The following is a 23,286-nucleotide window of genomic DNA, read 5'->3' on the forward strand; positions in this document are numbered from 1 at the left end:
CATAAATCATGACATAAAGGGCATGTTGTGACATTTCTGTCTGGAGATGCATTTGTTTTATACAGCTCTATTTAGTGTTGCTCATCACAGCTGCTGAAGTGCCAGATTAGTTGCTGGTAGAATGTCAATTTCCATTCACACCCACTGTATTTACATTTACCTCTTCACTTATCTATCACAAGATACACTTTCTTTGAATATCTTCATCATAACATCCTGCTTTATTTCACAGTAGTATATATTTAAGCAGCATCTTTACCAGTCTTTATAAGCAAACATACATTCTGTTATGAGATAATGTTACCATTATGATTCTTGCAGGCACAGACAGCACTTTGTTGCACAACACACAGGATACTTGTGTTGATTGCTGCTCAATGGGAAAAGTGTAACCATGTTCAGTTTTGAGGGAGATTTCAGGAGAACACCCAAGGTGTCCCTTGGGGGTGCTAGCAGAAAAGTAAGTTTTCCATATGATATACATCACTGCCTTTGACATTTGTCTACAAGGATTATTATATTATACAAATGTTGTATATTTGTAGATATTTGTTTACTAATTCTAAACTGGTGCGAATGATTTTCACATATGGACAACATGAATCTGGTAATTGTTGTTTCATGTTGATATTGGATCTAAATATATCTAAATGTCTAACACATTTGTTTTGTTCAGGAGGAAAAAGCGTCACTTCTTCATCGAACACAAGAAGAGAGAAGAAAAAGAGAGGTGAGCATCATCCATCATGGTATTTTACAGTTATTAAATGAAAGTTTCTGAAAATAGGACCAAAAAGTTATGCTAGTTGTTAGAAAAGTTTGGTTTGACTTTTGTTATCTAATGAAATGACTGTCAAGTCTGTCTTGTCCAAATACTTTTTGGTGTATCACACAATTCCCATGATGTGTATCTGAGTAGTTATATCTATTTTCAGAATAGAGCCAGATGTAAGATTGTGAATCTTGCCGTTACGAACAAATAGATGGTCTTAATGTATGGTTTTACTTTTCTTTCTGTTTCCCACAGGATGAGAGGAAAAGACTAAAAAATGCAATCATCATTCAGTCATACATAAGGGGATACCAAGACAGGAAACAGCAAGTAAGAGGAATCCCTTTAAACTTGACAAGTGTGGGAGGGTTTCTTTGAAACCTTTCTTGTAGTTGATAGACAGATTGTTAAATTCCTGAAATGTCTCTCTTTTTCATATAGTATGCCATTCAAAGGGGCTTCTTTGACCACTGTGTGTGTCAGTGCCAGTCAGGCTCTGGCCCTCAACTTACAGACAGTGCCATACTCGGCCAACTTGTTCGCCAGCTTCTCTTTTTTTACAGACAAAGTGAAGACAGACAGAGAATGGTAAGAACCACTGATATGATATGCATTACCTGTTTAAAAAGCTTTTATTATCATTAGGGCTGGGCATATGACAATATCACATTATCAACGACATCTTGCAAGTATCACAATGGTGATTATAACGGTCAGTTACCATACAATCATCGACAATATCAGGACAAAATTACAAATATTCACATAGCCCCATAGTTACCATTCACATTTATTCACATGCAATAGCATGAATTAAATATTTTCTAAGGGCTAGTATTTAGTAAAATTATAGAGATAATAAAAAATCTAATTCTTGATACCATCCTTTTAAGTGCAAGATGCTTCCAAAGAGAACACTTCTGTATGCGCCCAGTTTTCTGTGCTGCGCACACATCCAAAGCATTCACTTTGAGCCGCTTCTATAGTGCACAGACAAATGCACACATTATTCCAAATGTTCCCATAAACAGAACGATTACTCTGAGTTGCCCTCTATTGTTTCAAAGAACAGTACAGCGGCGAGCGCGTCAAGTATAAACTCTTCCTCCGTTTGCGCGCAGTCAGCGGAGGCTCGCACTGCAGAGCCAGGCGAAAGTTTAAACATGCATAAGGCTATACCCGCTGCCACAATTAATGTTAATCAAAGAACAAAAGAAAATCACTCACTGAACTTGACAGAACAACTTTAAATAGCCTAATGTGTATTTTATTTGCCTGTTGTTCAGTGCCTCTTGCGGTTTAAACAAATAGGGCTGGGCAACAGACCCTTTTTTCGGCATTTCTCTTAAAAAAAATCTTGTTGTAGACTTCAATTTCGTGCCTGGTGGTGATTTGCTTTGCTCTATACGTCATGTGTTGAGTCGGAGTACTCTCTTCCGCATGAACTTGACTAGCGTATGACTGTTACCGGAAACTAGTGATTGCAGTTCATAAAGTTATAATATGAATATTTTCTAACAAAAATGCATGACTTCACTTAAAAGCTGTGTTGATTACTTTCATGATGGATGGACACATTTTTTAGGCATCTGTTTTTTTTAGATGATATAGTCAGATATCCCAATCAGATATTTTTTAAGGTGATTATCGATAAAATATTTTCCACATATCGCCCAGCCATTAATGTATATTTACTTCTTTCAAGTAATAAAATATTCTTGTAAGTTTATAATATGCCATTGAAAATACATACGGGTGAGGGGTTCGAATGCCGGTCACCATGTTGCCCCTCCGTCTTGAAAGTACATTAGCCAAAGAGGGACATACCCGTAAATTCAAGCTTCGCCTTTCGCGTTTTAACACGTTATAACACCGTGTCGAATGTGAAGAGGGGGATTGCCATGTTAATCTTGGACTAAATCGGCCACCGTAGGAGTTAAAACTAAATCAGAATTGAGAGGAACAGAAACGAATATTCTCTGGATGGTCATATACCTTTTCACTGCTAGATGGGGGAAAATATCACATAGTGTAGCTTTAATGTGATTATTGTGAAGAAGGAAAAAAAGTAGTTGGACGGCTTACTATGGTGCTATTGTCTTAATGAATCCAAGAGCATTTAGGGATGTTAATGTCTTATCCGTTTTAGATCTGGATGTGTCAGAGTTTGGTAAAGCACCATGCTCAGTTCATCAAGCTGCTGACTGGGCCAGAAAGACAGAGCTGCCTGTTTCAGATCAAGAGGATACTGGGACACTGTTGCAGGTACAACAATAGATGTTACCCAGATACAGTTTTTTCTGTAGTAGCGTCCTTGAAATAAATACATCTCTCTCATAGTAACATTTAAATCTTTAGATCTGCTTGTTGGTTGGTCACTAAGCCTTTTCTATGTGTGTCTAAAGGTTATTGCAAGCATGTGAAGATAGTCTGAATTTGACAGTCCCAATGCGGATGTTGGAGGTGTTTTCATCTGAGAGAACCTACTTGCCCTTTCTACAGGATGAAAACTATGTCACTGCACTTATTGAGCAAATTTTGCACTATATGGTACAGAAAGGTACAGAGTTTACCCTATGTTTAATTTGACTTCTTCATGCTTTGAGGCAATCGATTAGTATATTCAGTTAGAGACTGTACACGAGTCTCTTTTTAGTTTAGCTAAGGTTTGCATCTATTATGCTTTAATCATATTTTTTTCATTTTCTTTCCGTATTTTAGGATACTACAGATCTCTGTATGTTTTAGTGAATCACAAGTTGCCATCGAGTCTAGAATATAGTGACGCCCCTTCCATTCCGCTGGCACAAACACTGCTGGAACACACACTCAAGCCTCTGCACTTTACATACAGTTCCTGCCCCCCAGATACCAGGTACGCACTCACATAGGTTTATACTGGAAGAAGTCTAACTAGTATTCGGAGAGTATTCGATTTATGCTGTTAGAGGAATGTCTTTGTTTTTAGTGTATGTGTGGTGCAAGGATCCCACCCAGTAAAAAGTTGCCCTTATTAGCTTTATCCTTCCAGAAAACCAATGGACAGTAATTCCCTTACTGCTGTGTTTACAGAGAGTAGTAAAATCCAGACAGACTCATTGACTCAACATGTAAAGTTTACACAACATTTACCCTCCATTCTAGCACTCTGAGTGGCGAACATTACTGTTTTCTTTTCTTTTCTCTCTGAAGAACGACAAGAGCGCGAGAGAATAAGCTTGTGCATACAGTCCTGTGTTTGTCCTCTCTCTCTCTCTCTCTCTCTCTCTCTCTCTCTCTCTCTCTCTCTCTCTCTCTCTCTCTCTCTCTCTCTCTCTCACACACACACACACACACACACACACACACACACACACACACACACACACACACACACACACACACACACAGGGCACGTATCTAGACAAAACAGCCAGATGTTGTTTCCAGTTATGTATCACCTTTTGATTAACATTGATACTTTTCGACAGAGGATTGAGGGTTTTGTTGTTTCATAGATACACAAATGCCCAAAAGTGTGTGTGTAAATATGTTATAATTAAGGTGGCTCTATATTGTGATAGTTAGAAAAAAGTAATGTGAAATTTAAAGTCCTTACCACATGCTGACATATGAGACGGCTTCAGTTACAGTTTGTTAGTATTACATTCACAACCTTTTCTCTTTTCTCATTCACAGGCAGTTTGTTTTTTCAGCCTTCACTGAGGAGTTCATCTCAGCACCTTTCACTGAACAAATCTATCATTTCTTCGTGCCAGCTTTGGCAGACCCAAAACTAGCTTTCCCATTTCAGAACTTCCTTTGGTCTCTCCAGGCCACTGTAGCCTCTTCTGCCCAGGCCAGAGCTCAGGCTCCTTGGCTTTTTTACTTTGTGCTATCAGTTGGAGAATCAGGACTGGGTAAGTAGTGTGTGTAAGAAAGATAAAACTGCACCGTATGACTAGTATAACGTGTGCTCACCGGGTGACCCCTTTAGGAATCAATTTGCAATTCTCTTTTAAATATTTTTGAGAGTATATTCAGGGAATCAGGTTTGAGTATTTTGTCTGTTTCAATTGTATAGGTTCGCTCTCAGAGGAAGGGTTGCTGTTGTACTTAAATGCTCTACAGTCTCTGTTGCCATTGTTGCCAGTGACGGAGTGCAACAGGAGAGCTGACATCAACAGTGATTCAGAAGATGAGGAAGAAATGAATGTACAGCTTCCTGCTGCGCAGGTATACACATTATCTCTTATCTATATCTTTGCACAAAAGAAAATATTCAGAGAGCAGTATACGATTTTGAACTAAATTGGTGAATATAATCCATTTTGTTTTTAAAAGGATGGCAGTTGGATTTCTGTGTATTACATAACAGAGGAATGTGTACAGAAGTTGGACACTAAGCAGCAGACTAATGCTCTGTTAACATTAGTGTGGAGAGACTCTGCAAGTGAAGACATATTCACTATGATGGCCTCCATCTGTCACACATTGATGGTGCAGCACCGTATGATGGTGCCCAGAGTCAGGTCAGACCACACACACACACACACACACACACACAAGGGTGCAAACAACCCATCCAGAAAATGAATCACCTAGCATTATATAAAATACAACATTAAGGATGACTAATATAACCAGATTTACTGCACAGTACACACTTGTGCTCTATCACTCTCTTATTGCAATATAATTGAATCATGTTGTACTGCTTTAATTGATAAAAGAGAGACAGTCAAGAAAGTGCTATAGATCACAGTTAGATAGGATTGGGATGCACTTTTATACGAGTATATAAAAAAATTCCCAAACATCAAACTGTCCTCAAGTCAGTGAGCATTTATCTTTGCTTCTGTTTTTCTGCTGCTTTTTAAAACAGAAAACCATAAAATCTCTAATGAAGCAGTCAGATGGTTAAGTCGCATCTTGCTGTGTTTTTTCTGTTACCAGGGCAGTTTTAGTTGCTGTAACTCATCAATTAGTTTAATGAGCTCTCCTCTCAATTACCTTTGCTTTATCTACTTCTGGTTCTGCTATGTTGACAAAATGAGAACAGGATTTCAGCGGAAAGAACTTGAGAAAGAAGGAAAGTGATGGAGAGAGTTGGTATGAAAGACAGGGAAGAGAGAACGTCTGGTTAAATGTCTGGTCTTTTAAAACAAAATGTATACAGTTGTCTGAGGTCAAAGTTTTTACATTCAAAATATCATAACTAATAAGTAATAGGCTAACCCAAAACGCTGGGTTTTGATGGGTGTGCCGCACTGGAGACTTGGAAGTAAACGCCCACGGCTAGGATTGGATAAGATTTGCTTATTTAAAGGGGTACTTCAGCCCTAGGAAGATGAATCTGTATTTAAAGTGGGTCATTAATGTAGTAGAAATGTGAAATTATTTTAGAATTTGGTGCTTTCTAGATTGAGAAAAGAGAACATTTATGTTTATCTCATGGGGTTAAAAGACAACAATTCCCAGAATGCTTTGCTGCCCTACGAGGCCACTCCCAAAGCTGTTAATTTGAATATACTCCATGGGTTTCTACTGATATAAGAAAATATTATTATTTCTCTATTTGAGATTAATCGGCCTGCTGACTGGCTTACGTTTTGGTAGCTCGTCTGGAAAGCGCATAGCCCCGGGACGTTGGGCTTTGTGAGACCTGGCCCATACATGTCTAAATCCAGCGTGCTAAAGGTATGTTCTGTTAGACACGTACACATAATCAAAACAATCTATAACAATGCAATACTATAAAAAACACGTTTTACTTGCATAAGTGTGCTGCACTATTCCTGTGAGATCCAGTATAGAAGAAACTGCATTGTGTTTTAATCTCAAATGTCTACAAATCCAGCATCGACCTGAGATTTGTTTACAAACGATTCCGTAGTGAAATTAAGTGAACGCCATGTCTTCCCCACGTGAGTTGGAACTTCATTAAAAATAAAGTTCAACCACTCATTCCTAATATTAGGATCAGAAGGAAGCTTATGCAGCGACTGTGTTCTTCCACAACCAGGAATAGCGCAATATCTTGCTATATTCTTCGGCATGTTTATTGTTGTTGGCTAGCCGGGCCGATTACCTCCATGAGTCAGTTGGCGGAGCTAATGAATTAGACGTGCTGTAGAGGCTTGTTTTTTCACGCGATGACCTGAGGATGAAGGACACTATCGGTTTCTGGGCCTGGTGTCTATAAAATGTTTTCAAGCTCTGAAACTTGCAGGATATTCTTATATTACCATGACCTTTTATATATCAAGGGAAAGTTGATTTCTCAATTCATCACCCCTTTAATCTTGCTAAATTGGTTCTCTAGGGGTTTAAGCTATATGTACCCTTTACCCTTTTATATTCTCAACATTGTAATCAAGAATATTGTCTGGGTGAATAGATTTCATGTTTAGAGTGTTTAATGCACATTTTAGTCAAAGTAAAATTAACTTTTTTGCTCTATGGCAATATAGAGTAATCATAAATATATGAAAAAAAACATGCATCCTATATAAAGCATCCTCATTTGACTCAAAACTCAAGTTTCTATATAACACTGTATACATCCTCTATAATCATGCTACTCTGACATCTTAAACATGTGTTTAACATGTTTTGCCTGTTCTGAATTTTTTTCATACATGGCATAAACCACTTATTCCTATTACCGTATGTTTTCTTTCATTTTCTTTACTCATCCTTTTTTTCATTTTTTGAATATTTTTATATTTTACAGCCCGCCCAGAAGAGAAGGCTTTTATCATAAATCCTGCCTTCACTACTTTATCATTATCGGATATCTGTACAAAATAATTAGCTGGCCTAGGAAGATTAATTCCTGCTGGAGTGGATGGGATAGTTTTACAAGAGGTATAACAGCTGGCCCTGATTTACAACCTTTAAAGAAGCACCCAGTGAGCGTGCAAACTTGGTTGCCTTTTAAACATTATCATATTTTAAAGTAAAGACTATGGCTGTATTTTATACTAAACAAGGTCATTATAGTATCAAAACCGTATTACTGTAAATGGCATGCTTGGTTCCTGTTCATGGAAAGGTCTCATTCATGTTAAGCCTGCTGTATTTGTTTTGAATATTTAAAGGGTGATCAATTGAAAAATCAACTTTTCCTTGAGCTTTTGATATAAAAGGTCATGGTGATGATATAAGTTTATCCTGTAAGTTCCAGAGCTGAAAACTTCCTTTTTAGTCAAAGAAAAGCTTTTATAGACACCAGGCCCAGAAAACGATGGTGTGCTTCATCCTTAAGTCATTGCGTGACAAAACACACCTCTACAGAACATGTAATTCAGTAGCTCCGCCCACCGACTCATGGAGCTGTTCGGATCACGCTAGCCAGCAGCAACAACAATCTGGAAGAAGATAGCAAGATATTGTGGAAGAACACAGTCGCTGCATAAGCTTTCTTCGGATCATAATATTTTGAATGTGTGATACTTCATTTATTTTTAAAGTCCCAGCTCACGTTTCCAGATGGGCTACCAAAACGTACGCCCATTGGCAGAAATTCTTTCTTGATCTGGTTGCGTGTGTCTGTGTGTGTCTGTGTGTGTCTGTGTGTGTGTGTGTGTGTGTGTGTGTGTGTGTGTGTGTGTGTGTGTGTGTGTGTGTGTGTGTGTGTGTGTGTGTGTGTGTGTGTGTGTGTGTGTGCGGTTTACGCTTATATCGACCGATCCTGGGGGCCATGTAATACAGAAATAATATTCCAAACAGGATGTGGGTGGATGAGAAATAAATCATTGTGTTTGCTTGATGAAGACGTTTACGAGCCCTGTGGTCGAGAGAATCTTTGCAGTTGCCGCTTTCAAAATAATATCTCCCTCATGTGAACTGACAGTGGCATAGATATGACAGCGGAGCTGAAGCTAATTGAATATGCAAATCTTATCCAATCCTAGCCGTGGGCGTTTACTTCCAAGTCTCCAAGAAAATAGCCAAATGCTAGAAAATAAATTGTGTTTAGAAGCAAAGATCAGAAAGATTAAATTAAAAAATAAAACAATTATTAATGTAAATAATAGATACGAGATTTCCAAGTGCAACTTCATTATCCTTGCATATCTTATTTATAAAAAATCAGTAGGCCCTTCTTTAGTTTTTTTAACTCCCTGGAGTCAGATAAATTTCACATTTCAGTCAAACACATGGCAAAAAATAAAATAAAACTGCCAGCTGTGGTTGCCAGAATAATTCTGTAAAAAAATACAGTAAAATGTACAGAACAAGAATATTTTTGAGAAAAATATTAAAAAATAAAATAAAATAATTAACCGGTACATCCAAAAGCCCTCCAATGTTACTAAAAACTGTTTTGTACTTTTAACATTTACTGACATCCACCATAATAACACTAGTGGTACAAGAGAAAACTACATGATGAATCAATGTTCATCGCAAGTGACTTTTCCACAAGCTAAGACACATATTAATATAAAGAAGCTAAACGCAAAACACCATCTTGGTAACATACATGACACTGAAATAATGCAATAAGCATTTATTAAACATACATAAGATGTAACACACAACCCTAATTTAACTGATGAGAAAAAATGAAGCATAATTATTTAATTTATTTAAGTATACTTAAAAACCATCAAATGTTATCACAAAGGGAATTCTAGTAATGCCCAGTTTACAATGATTCACTGTAAATTATAAGAGATTTTTTTTTTTTTTTTTCACAAATTATACATTTAAAATACATTTGAATGTAAAATTACACAAAATGTAAGGTTAGATCAATAACACCTTTTCCCCGTACCGGGAACCTACTGTTAACCCATTAACAGGTCTCTTTACAGTTCTCTTTTTTTATTTTATTTTAAATGTTTAAACATTTTTTTCTTTTCTTTACAGTGCATATTCTCTAAAGCCTGTAAGCAATAAATATTGTATTTATTCAACTGGAATTGGTCCTTGATTGAATCTTTCATAAACTAATATATTTATTATATTGAGAAAAACAAAACGAATAGCATTTTGCTTAGTGTGTCAGTTTTGCAGTCTACTTATTTCTCAGTCTTGGTGAATTAAAAAGAAAAGAAATTGTTGGACCAGTTACTCTAAATCACAAGGGTGTTCGCTTGTCTATTTAGGGTTTCTCAGTGAGAATTCTGCAATTGTTTTGTTATTTTATTGTAGGAGTGCCACCAGACATAAATCATATTGGAAACTAGTGCTTTGTGTAAGGTGCACATTCTTATCTAACCTTACTCCAACTTTAATCTTATTTTCTCCCTTAATTACTTCCAATTATGCTTTATTTAGTCTTTCACCCCTTGACACAAAACAAGCATGCAGTAACCACCAGAGCGATTTCTTACACCCTGGTGTGACGGCTGTTAGGTTTAATGATTTGGTTGGCCTAAGCACAGTATCTAATTTGTGATGGCAGCACTGCTTCTATGGTCAGGCAATTGTGGCCGTACTACATTGTCACTCTTGCCGTCATTAACTTAAATGGAGCCCCCACAGGAACCACTGGTCTGTTTACGACCCTGAAGCAGACTGCTAGTTTACTAATGGAAGGTGCCTCACCTAAATAAAGCTTAATGGCTCATTTAATCTTTCCTGTGGTCACATACAAAGACTAGAAATTCCAGCTCACTGGGTTGTTTTTATTTTTTTTCTATTTTATTAGTCCTGCTGGAAATTTGGAAAGTTCAGGTTTTATGGGCAGGAGATGTGGTTATTTGAGCATTTAGAGATGAGCATAGTTCCTGTTGACTAAAGTGTTGAATCGTTTAGTAATCGTTTAGTAATAATGTGTGTGTATTACCTAGGCTACATAATGTTTAGTGGTATATTAGCTGGTGTGCTAAGGCTAAAAATCTTTATTCTGTCTTTTTGTCCTTTTTTAGGCTTTTGTACAGTCTAGCCTTCAATGCTCGCTTTCTTAGACACCTCTGGTATTTAATCACATCTATGAAGACTAAAATGATCACGGGGTGAGTTTTCCACATTGTTCTTTTCTAATGTGTATTTCTTGAATATAATATTAATGAATCCATTTTTCTTTTCTCTTTATTCTGTCTTTTTTGTGTAGCTCTATGGTTCCCTTGTTGCAGGTGATGTCCCGAGGTTCTCCAATGTCTCCGGAGGATTCCAACAGGATCATCCCTCTCTTCTATCTCTTCAGTTCACTCTTCAGTCATTCACTCATCTCTGTGCATGACAGCGAGTTTTTTGGCAGCTCAGCAGATGGTAATAACACCTATTCTGCATAAATGTACTAATAACTGTATAGAAATATTTTGAAGTAGAATATTGAATAAAATATATCCAAATACTTCAGGTCATTTTGTTCTTTCTGCCTTCTTTTCACTGTGATATTGTTAATACTTGCTCATATTTTTTAAATGGAATGTTACATAGTAAGTGTTTCTCATTGCTTGCGCAGGTCAGAGCCAGTCGTCTATGATGCCATTCTCTCTGGCCGAGTTGGTGACATTGTCTCGGTGTTTGCGGGACGCGTGTCTGGGAATCATTAAGCTGGCCTATCCTGAGACTAAGACGGAGCACAAAGAGGAGTATGTAGCAGCGTTCCGTAGTGTGGGGGTGAAAACCAACAGCCAAGTACAACAGCGCATTCAGGCTCAGCAGAAACGATGGGTCCAGCTCTTTAAGGTGATTTCCTCTATATCTCATACTGTCTTATTGCCTAGCTGATGTTAATGCAGAATTCACTTCCATAAGAAGGTTCTCACTAGTACTTATTCAACATTCATTAGCGATGATAAATAATATCTCCAATGGATGATGGGCGTTACTTCTAACTGGGCGCTGTATTAGCAGTCGTAACAACGTCTTTGATGACCTAATTAGATGAGTTGACAATTAATGAGGCGAATAGTCTTAGCATCTGTTATGGCCATCAGTGCTGATCAGCCAGGCAGGAAGACCACTCACTCGGGAAATTAATAGGTTGTTTGCCAAGACTAAGTGAGCTGAATAACGGCATTAGGATATTAGTCAGCTGTCTTTACTCCCTGTCTTTCTCCATCATCCTCTTCCTCGTCTTCCTCCATCATGTTCTTAATTCCATCCACATGTCAAGTTTCAGCTTTTTCCTCATTACTTATGTTTGTGCTTTTGACAGCTCATTTACCTACTTTTGTCTTTTCATTTAATTTCACATCTTTTTTAAAAATAGATTTGTAGAGCTCAAAACTGATAGTTAAAAATTAAAGGACACATGTTATTAATGTATGTCTTAGAGATAGTCGCATTATAATTAATTATAATAATATATATTATACAGTTTATCTCAGTACATATGTGTCTCCAGTATCCAAATATTATTATAGACACCATTAATGACATCATTATGATTTTTTTCTTCTACTGATATTACACATTTCCCAAAACTATGGTTACTGCTATCTAATCCTGTTCACGTAATTTGGAGAAAAGGTTCAAATAAACAGATTAAAAAATATATATAGATTTCAGGTTTTAGGCATTTTCACTAGTGGTGTAATGATACCCTCATGTCACGAATTTGGCATTACATCGGGGTGGAAATGAACAGGCTTGGACTTGGTGCTGGTAACCCAATGCACAGGACAATGGTGACACCAGACAAATATGCTTGCACTCTGTCACAGATTAGATATTTTAAATAATGCAGCCCACTTTTTACTGTTAACATTAGACATTTGGCTTCAGGACACACAAATATTCCCCCATTGCATTATTTAACGTTATATTCAACATTTATATAGTAGTTAAATCTATTACTGACACTAAAACCTTTATTTTGGGAGAACTATACACAATACATATTGTCACTGTCCATGATACATATTGTTGAAATTTTGTATTGTGATATATTTCGACACGATATATTGTTAAATCCCTAATTTTCGCACCTGTTTTGTTTAAAGTATTTGTTTCGAAACCTGGTGTATTGTCTCCCTCAGTTGGTGCTTAGGCATAAATGAACAGAGTAATCACGCTCACATCAGCACTAAAATAATCAGCCAGAGAACACCTGGAAATGTTATGATTAGTTATGATTAGTCATAATTGAAAACAAAATCTGGAGCAGTTTGAGTATGGTGAGGAAATAATTTGACCTAGTGAACCAATGAACCAAGCAGTATTATAATAAACATTTGGAAATGCGTTACCAAAAAAAAGCATTGTCTAGTTCTATGGGTGGGCACAGTTAAAAAGCAAAGAGCAACTGTAATAAATTATATACTATTTATCATTTTGAGTGACATTCCAGACTAATATACATTTATCCGTATGTGTAACAACAGCTAGTCTGTGGATCTAAATTGTCAGTCCATCTTTATGGAAGACCACTATGAGCGGAATCCCAGAACACAAACAGGTGCACTTTAAAATGAAAAACTAAAAACATCCTTAGTCAGGGATAGGTAACATGCTGGAGTGCCACTGTCCTGCAGAGTTTTGCTCTAACCTTAATCAAACACACACTACAGAATTTTCTGTTCTATTCCAGCAAGCCTCTTGTTCTGAGAAAAGCACTTTAAAAGACAGCCTTTTGTGTGCTGTACAGACTTGACCAGTGGAACCCAAACAATAAGCTCTGAAAGATTTCCACAAAAGATGGCGGAAAACGCCTCCTGTCAGCTAAAACGACCCATTAAAGAAGTACAAGCAGGAGAAACGCATTTCCCAAATTGAATGTGCAATTTACAGTCAGCTCTAACGCTGTTGACCCCTCACACACTAATGTTTGCCTCCAGCCATGGGCCGTCCCTCCGGATGTTTTATCACTCCTATTGTCGAGCTATCTATTTAATTGAAAGAAGTTAATTGAATGAAAATGATCAACTAAGCTTGTATTAATATTGCTAATGGAACTTTCTTCTTGGCCCTGTTTGGAGAGAGATGTCACCGCAGGAGTTTTGGAGAGACCCATTAAGGCCTGCACTTAACCCGATGGGCTAATTAACCAATGCTTATTCATTCCATTTAGACAGGAAGAGCCTTCGGACCCCCTGCCCCTCAAACTCACCAGCCACGGAGTTTTGCACTTGCCGTTATTACAGACTCTTTGGTGTTAACATTCCTTGGTCAGAGATTGATAGGCGTTCTCTAGAAATGGCCTGCCAGACATTTGTTTGACACTGTAATCGGAGAAAATGAGCATTAAACAGAACTGTAGATAAGTGAATTCAGATTAAGTCAACTGACTTCAGCTGTGAATTACCCACCATTTACAGAGAATGAATACTTACAAAATACATATTTGGGGTGTGTTTTTTTTTCCTTGCACAAGTGAGTATGTGTATATTTGTGCCCTGATGTCAACAAAATACATACTTGGGTAGCTGTGCAGCCACCTCCACTTTTGGTTGCACTATTATATGAACACTGTTATACTAATTATACTTATTAAAGAAGTAAGACAAACACATGGGGCAGATGCTGAACTGTTTCTGACTACATCGTATTGTTTTTAATAATGGTTTTAGAAGATTAATATTTTTAAATGCTTTCAGAATTTACATGTGTTTATTTATGTGTGATCAGCCATTTTTTTTACTTCCACTGTCCTGATTGTGAATGAACATTCTACTAAACATATTTTTTTAAATATGTTAGGTGATTACCAACCTTGTGAAAATGCTCAAAGCCAGAGATATTCGAAGACCATTCTGTCCATCAGGTCATTGGCTGTCTGATGAGGTCAACATCAGGGCAGACAAGGTAAAATTAATTTAAGAAATGTAATCATATGATTAAAACCTAATAAACAGAATTACTAGTTTTGCTGTTTAAACAATCCAAGAATGACGTGATTGCAATGTTTTTGATTGATAATCATTAAAGTCTCAGTGAGAGCTGGACTAGTTTGATTTTTGCTAAAGAATTGCAAGTGTTTGCATTTTGAAGAATAAATACAATTTATTATGAAAGCGTAATGATTTTAATTATTTAAAATATGAGTGCACAGCAAAGCCAATATTTGTATCTGTAGCAATGGCAAAATTATTTGTAACGGTATTTGGATGAAGCCAATTGTGGGTGGGACATAAACTGAGGGTTTGTCTAAACCATGTGAAAAGCTGGTTTAAAATGTAACCTTGTTGCCCTCATCATTTGCATATAGCATATGCCTTTTATGATTCACAATTTTTTTTTTTTTTTTTCAAAATCTTTTAATAATTGAATAAAACATTAATTAAAATATCCTTTAATAATACAAAACAATAATACTAAATGTTAAATAAAAGGAATAGTTATTTAGTAGTGTGTTTGTTAATAAGAAATTGCTCCTATTGGTCATTAAACTACAAAAACGAATCTACAAAAACAAAAACGTTCTATTTCTTTGACGTGTCCAGTACAGATAGCTTCATGCTGTAGCGACGAACCCAGTGTAGACACAGTGTTACGTCACATGACGTCTGCTTGCCAGCTCCAGTAAGACAGAAAAACATTATATGTATTTTATATTTTAATAGACATTTGAAATAGACAGTGTCTATAATGCAGTATCTTAGTTCATGTTTCTCTTAACAAGCTCTAATTTCTTAGAGACAATATACAGAAACTGCAATACAACTGATGGTGCTGTGCTCATAGAGTTTACACTCATTCATTTTACACACTTAACATTGCATTGTAATTTTTATATTTTCTAAAATATTAGGCTATCACCTCGCTCTGTTATCTAGCAAGCACAAGTTTTCTTTCTATTATTCTTTGATTAATTTAGAAGTTATTTTACATGCCTTTCTAAATCAATGATATGGCTTTAGGCACATCCATAATATAAACAAAAATGCATGGCTCTAAATAAATAAGTTCAAATATGCTTGTAGTGAACTGACTTGCTGTGTATATTATTGTTTGTGTGTAGGTGACCCAGCTCTATGTGCCCTCTGCAAGACATGTTTGGAGGACCAGGAGAATGGGACGTATCGGACCGCTTCAGTCCACATTAGATGGTAAGACTTATACTTATACCTCACATTCATCCATTCATACACCGACGGCAATGTCAGCCATGTAAGGCACCATCCAGCTCGTTGGGTGCAGCTGTGGTTAGATGTCTTGCTCATGGACACTTCCACAGGTGGAACCGGGGATTGAACCACTAACCATTTGCTTTTTTGTACATGAACCACTGCCACACCACAAACAAAAGCATGGAACACAAACAAAAGCATGTAGTAATAATGACATGGCTTCTGTCAAGCCATTTCATTTCAAAGCAAGAACACTCAAGAGGGTCTTAATGCTTACTAGTACCAGTGAGAATGATCTTTTCCATACCACCCTGGAGCATATGTGCTTAAAATTTCAATTAGCCTAAGGCTGGACACATCTGGCTGCCTGTTTGTCCGGACCTTTTTCATTTACCTAAATGGACTTGCGAGGTAGTGACGAATGGCTCCTGTATTGACCATGCAGCGCCATATTTCTCAACCAAAATGGCCCCTTGATAGGTGGTTTGTGGAGAGAGAGAAAGGACTGACTAATTGAGTAGAATCGTTCCACCATGCAAGCAACGTATTAGATGAATGGCACTTCTCATCTGCTGCTTTGGCAGTTTTTTTCCCTCTTGGTCAAAACGTTTGTATAATACAAAACAAACGTCCCTGTAATGGAGGGAGAGGACATGTGGATGGGCAAATCGCTGCTGAGTTAATTAAAAGTGTGTGGCAGGAAAGACAGAGTGGGATTGAGTGATCTTTAATGGGATGCTCTGTAAATATCGCATTCAGCAAGGCTGGAAGAAGACCTCACTCAAGGTTGTGCAAGTGTACAGATGCAAATGAAGTAGGTCTTTTGCAACAGACATCATTGTCTTGTGCAGGTTAATTATCTCTTTAACCATTTACTGCACATCATTTGACCTTGCTGTGAATAGAAAATATGTGGATATGTTTGGGGTTAATGATATTTTTTTTAATGTTCTTGAAAGAAGTCTCTTATGCTTATCATGGACCCACCCATTTAAAGTTCCCGTTCTTTGTGTGTTTTCAAAGCTTTGATTGTGTTTACAGTGTGCAATATAACATGAGTTCATGTTTCGCATGTAAAAAAACACAATATTTTTCACACAGTTTACTTATCTGTACAGCGCTGTTTCCTCTGTCCTAAAAACGGCCTGATGATTTCCTTGTTCTCTGAAGTCCCTCCTTCAGAAACACGTAACGAGTTCTGATTGGGCCAGCGCTTCCCGTGTTGTGATTGGACAGCAGCTTAGCGCACTTTGCCCGGAAGGGTCCCGCCTCTTACCATAACTGGGAGATGCAAGCGCTAAATGCGTGCTCTTCTCCACGTCGACCTTTAATACAAAAATTAAACATTGAATTATTATTATTATGATTTTTGCTTTTCAGTTTTGTATCTTTTGTTGTCCATGTAAATTGATCATCAGATGAATAAATTATTGATTAGATTCCTATAGGTGAAAAACACAATATTAGGGGTTTTATAATTTCATTGTATATTTTGTAGATGTTCATTTGTTTTGTTAATTGCACAATTTAGAGGGAGGATAAGAAGTGTCAAGTATACAAAGGGAAAAAGGATTGGAAAATAAGGAGATATTCAGAGATGACTTGAAGAATAACGTTTTTTTGTCACCCCCACAGTTGGCCTGGAGCCTCCACCATTGTCAGTATCAGAGGAGAGACATTTAGCTATCCTCACTGAACTACCGTTTGTTGTGCCCTTTGAGGAGAGAGTGAAGGTAAGACGGCCATTACTGGTATTATATGTAGTCTGTTTCGTGCTCAGCACTGGTCTTACCATTTACTGATCTGTGAATTAAAGAGATGGTTGAAAGCTGTAATTATTAATTTAATGCATTTATGTTTTACAAAGTCTGGCATGTGTTTTTGTGCTATAGATAAGAAATGGTGAGAAAGTGAGAATCACATGCTCAAATTCGAATCTGTTAAGTGACTTTAAGCGGCTCAACTTCTTTCATTCTGTTTTAGATTTTCCAGAAGTTGATCTATGCAGATAAGCGGGAGGTACAAGGAGAGGGCCCTTTTTTGGATGGCGTTAACGTCACTATTCGGCGGAACTACATCTATGAAGATGCATATGACAAATTATCCCCTGAGAATGGTAAACAAGGCAAACCTACCCCTTCAAATATGCTGAAAGCTCTTGTAATAAAAAGTGATTAGCACACGGAATGTGATGTCCATAGGCACTGAGAAGAGACATTAAAGGAATTAGATACAATAATTTATAGCAGCTATCAACGAAAGCGGTTTGATGATTTAGGGCAAGGTGTCTTGAGTAGAACTCAAGAACTCACTGAGAAGTCTGTTAGTTGTGTGGCACCAGATGTTTAGAGATGATAGAACATAGTGTGAAATATTTGGTGTTTTTTATTTGTAAATATTTTATAGCAAATGTTTTTCTGACTATAGCACAGGCTGATGTTAAGTCTTTGAAGTTTCTATGTAACAGAAGTAGTGACAGATCTTTTCCCAAGTGAAACAAGATTATCGAAAAAAGTAATGTAGTGCAGGGATTTGGTGTTTTATTCATTGCTTGTTGATTGAATGGAAAATCTGAATGAGAATTTAAAATTAAAACTAAAATTAAAGTTTTAAAATTAAAATAACTAAAATTAATAACTAAAATTAAAACTAAAATTAAACTAAAATTAAATTTATAAATAAGTTCTCACATTATATTATTCCCTGCACTTGTCAAGTAGGTTACCATGCATAGATGAAGTAGGGCACAATGTATTGTTAATTTTAATTAATTATCTGTATTGATTTTTCACAGATGTTTTGAATTATGCATTGCATTTTGTTTGTTAGTTAAAGGAAATGTCTGTAAACTTAACGGATAATGTCCTGGCAGAAAATGACCAATACCTCCACCGTTTTTCTACAGATTTCTTTCTTGCGATTCATGAAGAACATTCTAAATACATTTGTTTATCTCTATTTCAGAACCTGATCTCAAGAAGAGGATCAGAGTTCATCTGCTAAATGCTCATGGGCTAGATGAAGCTGGCATTGATGGAGGAGGGATATTTAGAGAGTTCTTGAATGAACTGTTAAAGTCAGGCTTTAATCCTAACCAAGGTTTCTTCAGGACAACTAATGAAGGACTTCTCTATCCAAGCCCCACTGCAGAGATGCTTGTGGGAGAATCCTTCACCCGTCATTACTACTTCCTTGGCAGGATACTGGGAAAGGTAAGACCACTTTCGCAAGGATTACGTGATGTATTGCATTGGACTATAACATTCTTTATGTATTCAGTGGCGCAGAGACAAAAGAGCATTACGAAATCAGTTTAATCACCTGTTCACGATTTTGATTAACATATTTCACCGCAAGTTAATAATTTATTAACACTTGCAGTGGCTTGTCTTTTCATTTTTTTTCTTGGTTGTCTCATTTGTCTTTTACTCACATACAGGTCCTTCTCATTTTTTTTGCATATTGTGCTCAAGTTAACTATTTTCCATTATGTAATGATCAAAATTTAACTTTCATATATTTTAGATTCATTGCACACCAACTGAAATATTTCAGGTCTTTTATTGTTTTAATACTGATGATTTTGGCATACAGCTCATGAAAACCCAAAATTCCTATCTCAAAAAATTAGCATATCATGAAAAGGTTCTCTAAACGAGCTATTAACCTAATCATCTGAATCAACTAATTAACTCTAAACACCTGGAAAAGATTCCTGAGGCTTTTAAAAACTCCCAGCCTGGTTCATTACTCAAAACCGCAATCATGGGTAAGACTGCCGACCCGACCCTGTCCAGAAGGCCATCATTGACACAGAGAGTAAGACACGGAAAGACATTTCTGAACGAATAGGCTGTTCCCAGAGTGCTGTATCAAGGCACCTCAGTGGGAAGTCTGTGGGAAGAAAAAAGTGTGGCAAAAAACCCTGCACAACGAGATGAGGTGACCGGACCCTGAGGAAGATTGTGGAGAAGGACCGATTCCAGACCTTGGGGGACCTGCGGAAGCAGTGGACTGAGTCTGGAGTAGAAACATCCAGAGCCACCGTGCACAGGCGTGTGCAGGAAATGGGCTACAGGTGCCCTATTCCCCAGGTCAAGCCACTTTTGAACCAGAAACAGTGGCAGAAGCGCCTGAACTGGGCTACAGAGAAGCAGCACTGGACTGTTGCTCAGTGGTCCAAAGTACTTTTTTCTGATGAAAGCAAATTTTGCATGTCATTCGGAAATCAAGGTGCCAGAGTCTGGAGGAAGACTGGAGAGAAGGAAATGCCAAAATGCCTGAAGTCCAGTGTCAAGTACCCACAGTCAGTGATGGTCTGGGGTGCCATGTCCGCTGCTGGTGTTGGTCCACTGTGTTTTATCAAGGGCAGGGTCAATGCAGCTAGCTATCAGGAGATTTTGGAGCAATTCATGCTTCCATCTGCTGAAAAGCTTTATGGAGAGGAAATTTTCCTTTTTCAGCACGACCTGGCACCTGCTCACAGTGCCAAAACCACTGGTAAATGGTTTACTGACCATGGTATTACTGTGCTCAATTGGCCTGCCAACTCTCCTGACCTGAACCCCATAGAGAATCTGTGGGATATTGTGAAGAGAAAGTTGAGAGACGCAAGACCCAACACTCTGGGTGAGCTTAAGGCCGCTATCGAAGCATCCTGGGCCTCCATAACACCTCAGCAGTGCCACAGGCTGATCGCCTCCATGCCACGCCGCATTGAAGCAGTCATTTCTGAAAAAGGATTTCCGACCAAGTATTGAGTGCATAACTGAACATAATTATTTGAAGGCTGACTTTTTTGTATTAAAAACACTTTTCTTTTATTGGTCGGATGAAATATGCTAATTTTTTGAGATTTTGAGAATGTTGGGTTTTCATGAGCTGTATGCCAAAATCATCAGTATTAAAAAAAATAAAAGACCTGAAATATTTCAGTTGGTGTGCAATGAATCTAAAATATATGAAAGTTTAATTTTTATCATTACATTATGGAAAATAATGAACCTTATCACAATATGCTAATTTTTTGAGAAGGACCTGTACGCTCTCAAACACAAATAGGGTCATTTGAATCAATGTTGAAGGTCAAAGGTCAGGTTCAATCAGTGGTCTCAGGCTGAGTAGCCTGGTTAAATCCTATGCATTTGATTTATGAGGTCACTGGGAGTTTAAAGTCAAGTTTATATGTGGCCTTTTGATCCAAATAATTTTTCCTGTCTAGGTTTATGTTGTAAGTGAATTTTGTGAAATACCTTTAATAAACTTTCATCAAAAAAACTAGAAATGTATGGTTGCATGTAAATTAAATAGTTTGCTCATAGTTACATTACTTTGTCTAATTGCATGAGGCCTCAAAGTAGTTTATAGGAAGCTACAGAAAATATAGTTTAGTGTTTTCAAGCATTGCAGGAATCTGTGTACAGTAGCAGTACATGCTGTTTTTTTAAGAAGCAAGATGGAAAGCATTTGATGTAATAATTTAAATTTATTTAAAAACGTAAATTTCATATGGTTGAAAGGGTTCGTAATTAGTGGAATATTTTTTACAGTAAACCCCCTAATGATAACTCTGATTATCTTAATTTTGCCCAGTGTTTTCCTATAATGGCTACACCTTGAGTTACAATTTAATGACGCTATTGTTTTGGCCATCTCTTTTGTATGCCCGCAAGCTGGTATTTATTAGCCGCTAATGTTTTTAAAGTTTCATTAATGCGTATGCCCAGGATTGTTTATCACAAAGCACATTGACTGGGGAAAGGGTAGATGAATTACCTCATGCCAAGAAGCTCGCTGCTCAATTAGGCTACTCCATTAGCCCATGATTTCCCGTCTCTGTTTGTGTAGCCATCGCATTTGGCCATGGACGCTAAATCAGCTAGCGCCATAAATAACCGGATCCGTGCCGCTGGTAATAGAGTTTTGATCTGTTTTACAGTCACGGGCATCAACACCACTTGTGAAGAGGCAATCCAGGCCACTTATTAGAGAGCTATAATGAACACACACACATACACACACCTTGCACGATAGAAGGGACATAACTGAGCTCCTTCCCTGAGGAATGGCTTGCCCCACCCTCCTACTTTCTTGATCTTATTCCATTCAATTGCCCCCACTCCTTAGTAATGTGCAAAGCAATTAAGGTGACGAGATTAATTTGAATTTGACTTTCAATTAACCCTCCTTCTCTCTCCATAAATATGTGAAGGAATGGCAGACTGAGTGGGATATTGATATTTGTTTAGTGCTGTTATAAAGCTGATCTGTATAGATTACAATTGCGTCACTGTAGCTGTGTTGGGGTCCACCAAAGACACACACACACAAAAATTGTCAATTTCACTTTCTGTGCTACATGGCAATTTATTTATTTTCTTCTGCCGATTTGTTACTGCCGATTTGTAATGTTATCTAGCTGGCTTTGGTCAAAGGGCTTGTTCAAACCTGTCAGTAGTTGTTTTGTTGTTGGTGGAGTTAGGGCTGCACAATTATGACAAAAATCATAATTGTCGATTATTCCCCTGAATTTGTAATTACGATTATAAATTACAATGATCACAATTTACATTGAATGATGTTTTGTATAGCTTTATGCCATTGTTTGAAGTGACTGCATGCCGCTGTTATATAAAAAAAAAACTAGATTAAAACTCTTTGTGAAAAACCTTTATTGATTTTCTATAGCATTTAGCCTCAAAAGTCAAATATAGGTTTGGTCTAAAAAAAAAAAAAAAAAAAAGTACAATATGCATGGTATTATAATGTAATACTAAAAATAAAACAATGGGGGGAAAAACTTAAGAATCTGTAGAAAGAAAAAAAAACATTAAAGACAATAATATACGTGAATTTTTTGTTGAAATTAATGATGACTTCTTTGATTAATAGGTTACACAATTTTTATGTGAAATCTAAACGGACCAGCTGTAAAAAATCTGTTTAAGCCCTATACTGTTTGCTTTGCAGTCCATATTTATGTCAGCAGGTTTAATAGAGTTTTAAACTCATTCCGAAAGCAGATTTTGTGTGGTCCTGCTTTAACTGGTGATTTACAAGGAATTGGAGCCCTAGTCATTTACAGGGGTACACACATGACTTTGCTTATTCATTAAATATTTTGATTAAGCTGTCGATTCATTTGATTTACACTTTTGCCTACCATTTAATAAGTATAGTACTCCCAGTTCCATTCAACATACAATTATTTTTTATGATTATTTTTATTAGGTTCAGTCTAAGAAACTTACCAGGTTTACATGTCATTGGAAGTTATATTCTGTATATGACGTATAACTGTTTACGTGTATGTGACATACAATTTTCAATTACTGGGTGAATTATAGATATTGTGTGTTTTTGCAATATTGGATGTGGATACTTAAAGGTATCCAAAATAGAGGTTTTTTATTTAAATATCAAGGGATGCTACAAGCATTTTTTAAAGACTCACCCTTGTGTAGAATTACCCTTTTGAATTATTTTCACACTCTACTATACACATATATATTGTGCCCTCAAATACACACACACGCACACACACACCACTTGTTCTGCAGT

At 37.0% G+C, this 23,286-nt stretch overlaps 1 protein-coding gene across 1 annotated transcript in view; it reads left to right on the top strand.

Annotated features, from left to right (window-relative positions):
• ube3c (ubiquitin protein ligase E3C) overlaps window positions 1-23,286 on the top strand; it is a 32,535-nt gene that overhangs the window by 757 nt on the left and 8,492 nt on the right. The window contains exons 2-19 of the mRNA XM_067438633.1: window positions 322-460; window positions 677-730; window positions 1,028-1,102; window positions 1,214-1,360; window positions 2,922-3,037; window positions 3,178-3,332; window positions 3,494-3,647; window positions 4,451-4,671; window positions 4,836-4,987; window positions 5,096-5,283; window positions 10,636-10,722; window positions 10,821-10,978; window positions 11,175-11,401; window positions 14,357-14,461; window positions 15,618-15,705; window positions 17,362-17,459; window positions 17,710-17,842; window positions 18,691-18,938. Coding sequence (XP_067294734.1) covers window positions 395-460; window positions 677-730; window positions 1,028-1,102; window positions 1,214-1,360; window positions 2,922-3,037; window positions 3,178-3,332; window positions 3,494-3,647; window positions 4,451-4,671; window positions 4,836-4,987; window positions 5,096-5,283; window positions 10,636-10,722; window positions 10,821-10,978; window positions 11,175-11,401; window positions 14,357-14,461; window positions 15,618-15,705; window positions 17,362-17,459; window positions 17,710-17,842; window positions 18,691-18,938 — 2,472 coding nt within the window. The 5' untranslated portion in view covers window positions 322-394. The remainder of the gene's footprint in view (window positions 1-321; window positions 461-676; window positions 731-1,027; window positions 1,103-1,213; window positions 1,361-2,921; window positions 3,038-3,177; window positions 3,333-3,493; window positions 3,648-4,450; window positions 4,672-4,835; window positions 4,988-5,095; window positions 5,284-10,635; window positions 10,723-10,820; window positions 10,979-11,174; window positions 11,402-14,356; window positions 14,462-15,617; window positions 15,706-17,361; window positions 17,460-17,709; window positions 17,843-18,690; window positions 18,939-23,286) is intronic.

Source organism: Pseudorasbora parva, chromosome 1 (genome assembly GCF_024679245.1).
Source record: "Pseudorasbora parva isolate DD20220531a chromosome 1, ASM2467924v1, whole genome shotgun sequence".
NCBI lineage: Eukaryota > Metazoa > Chordata > Actinopteri > Cypriniformes > Gobionidae > Pseudorasbora > Pseudorasbora parva.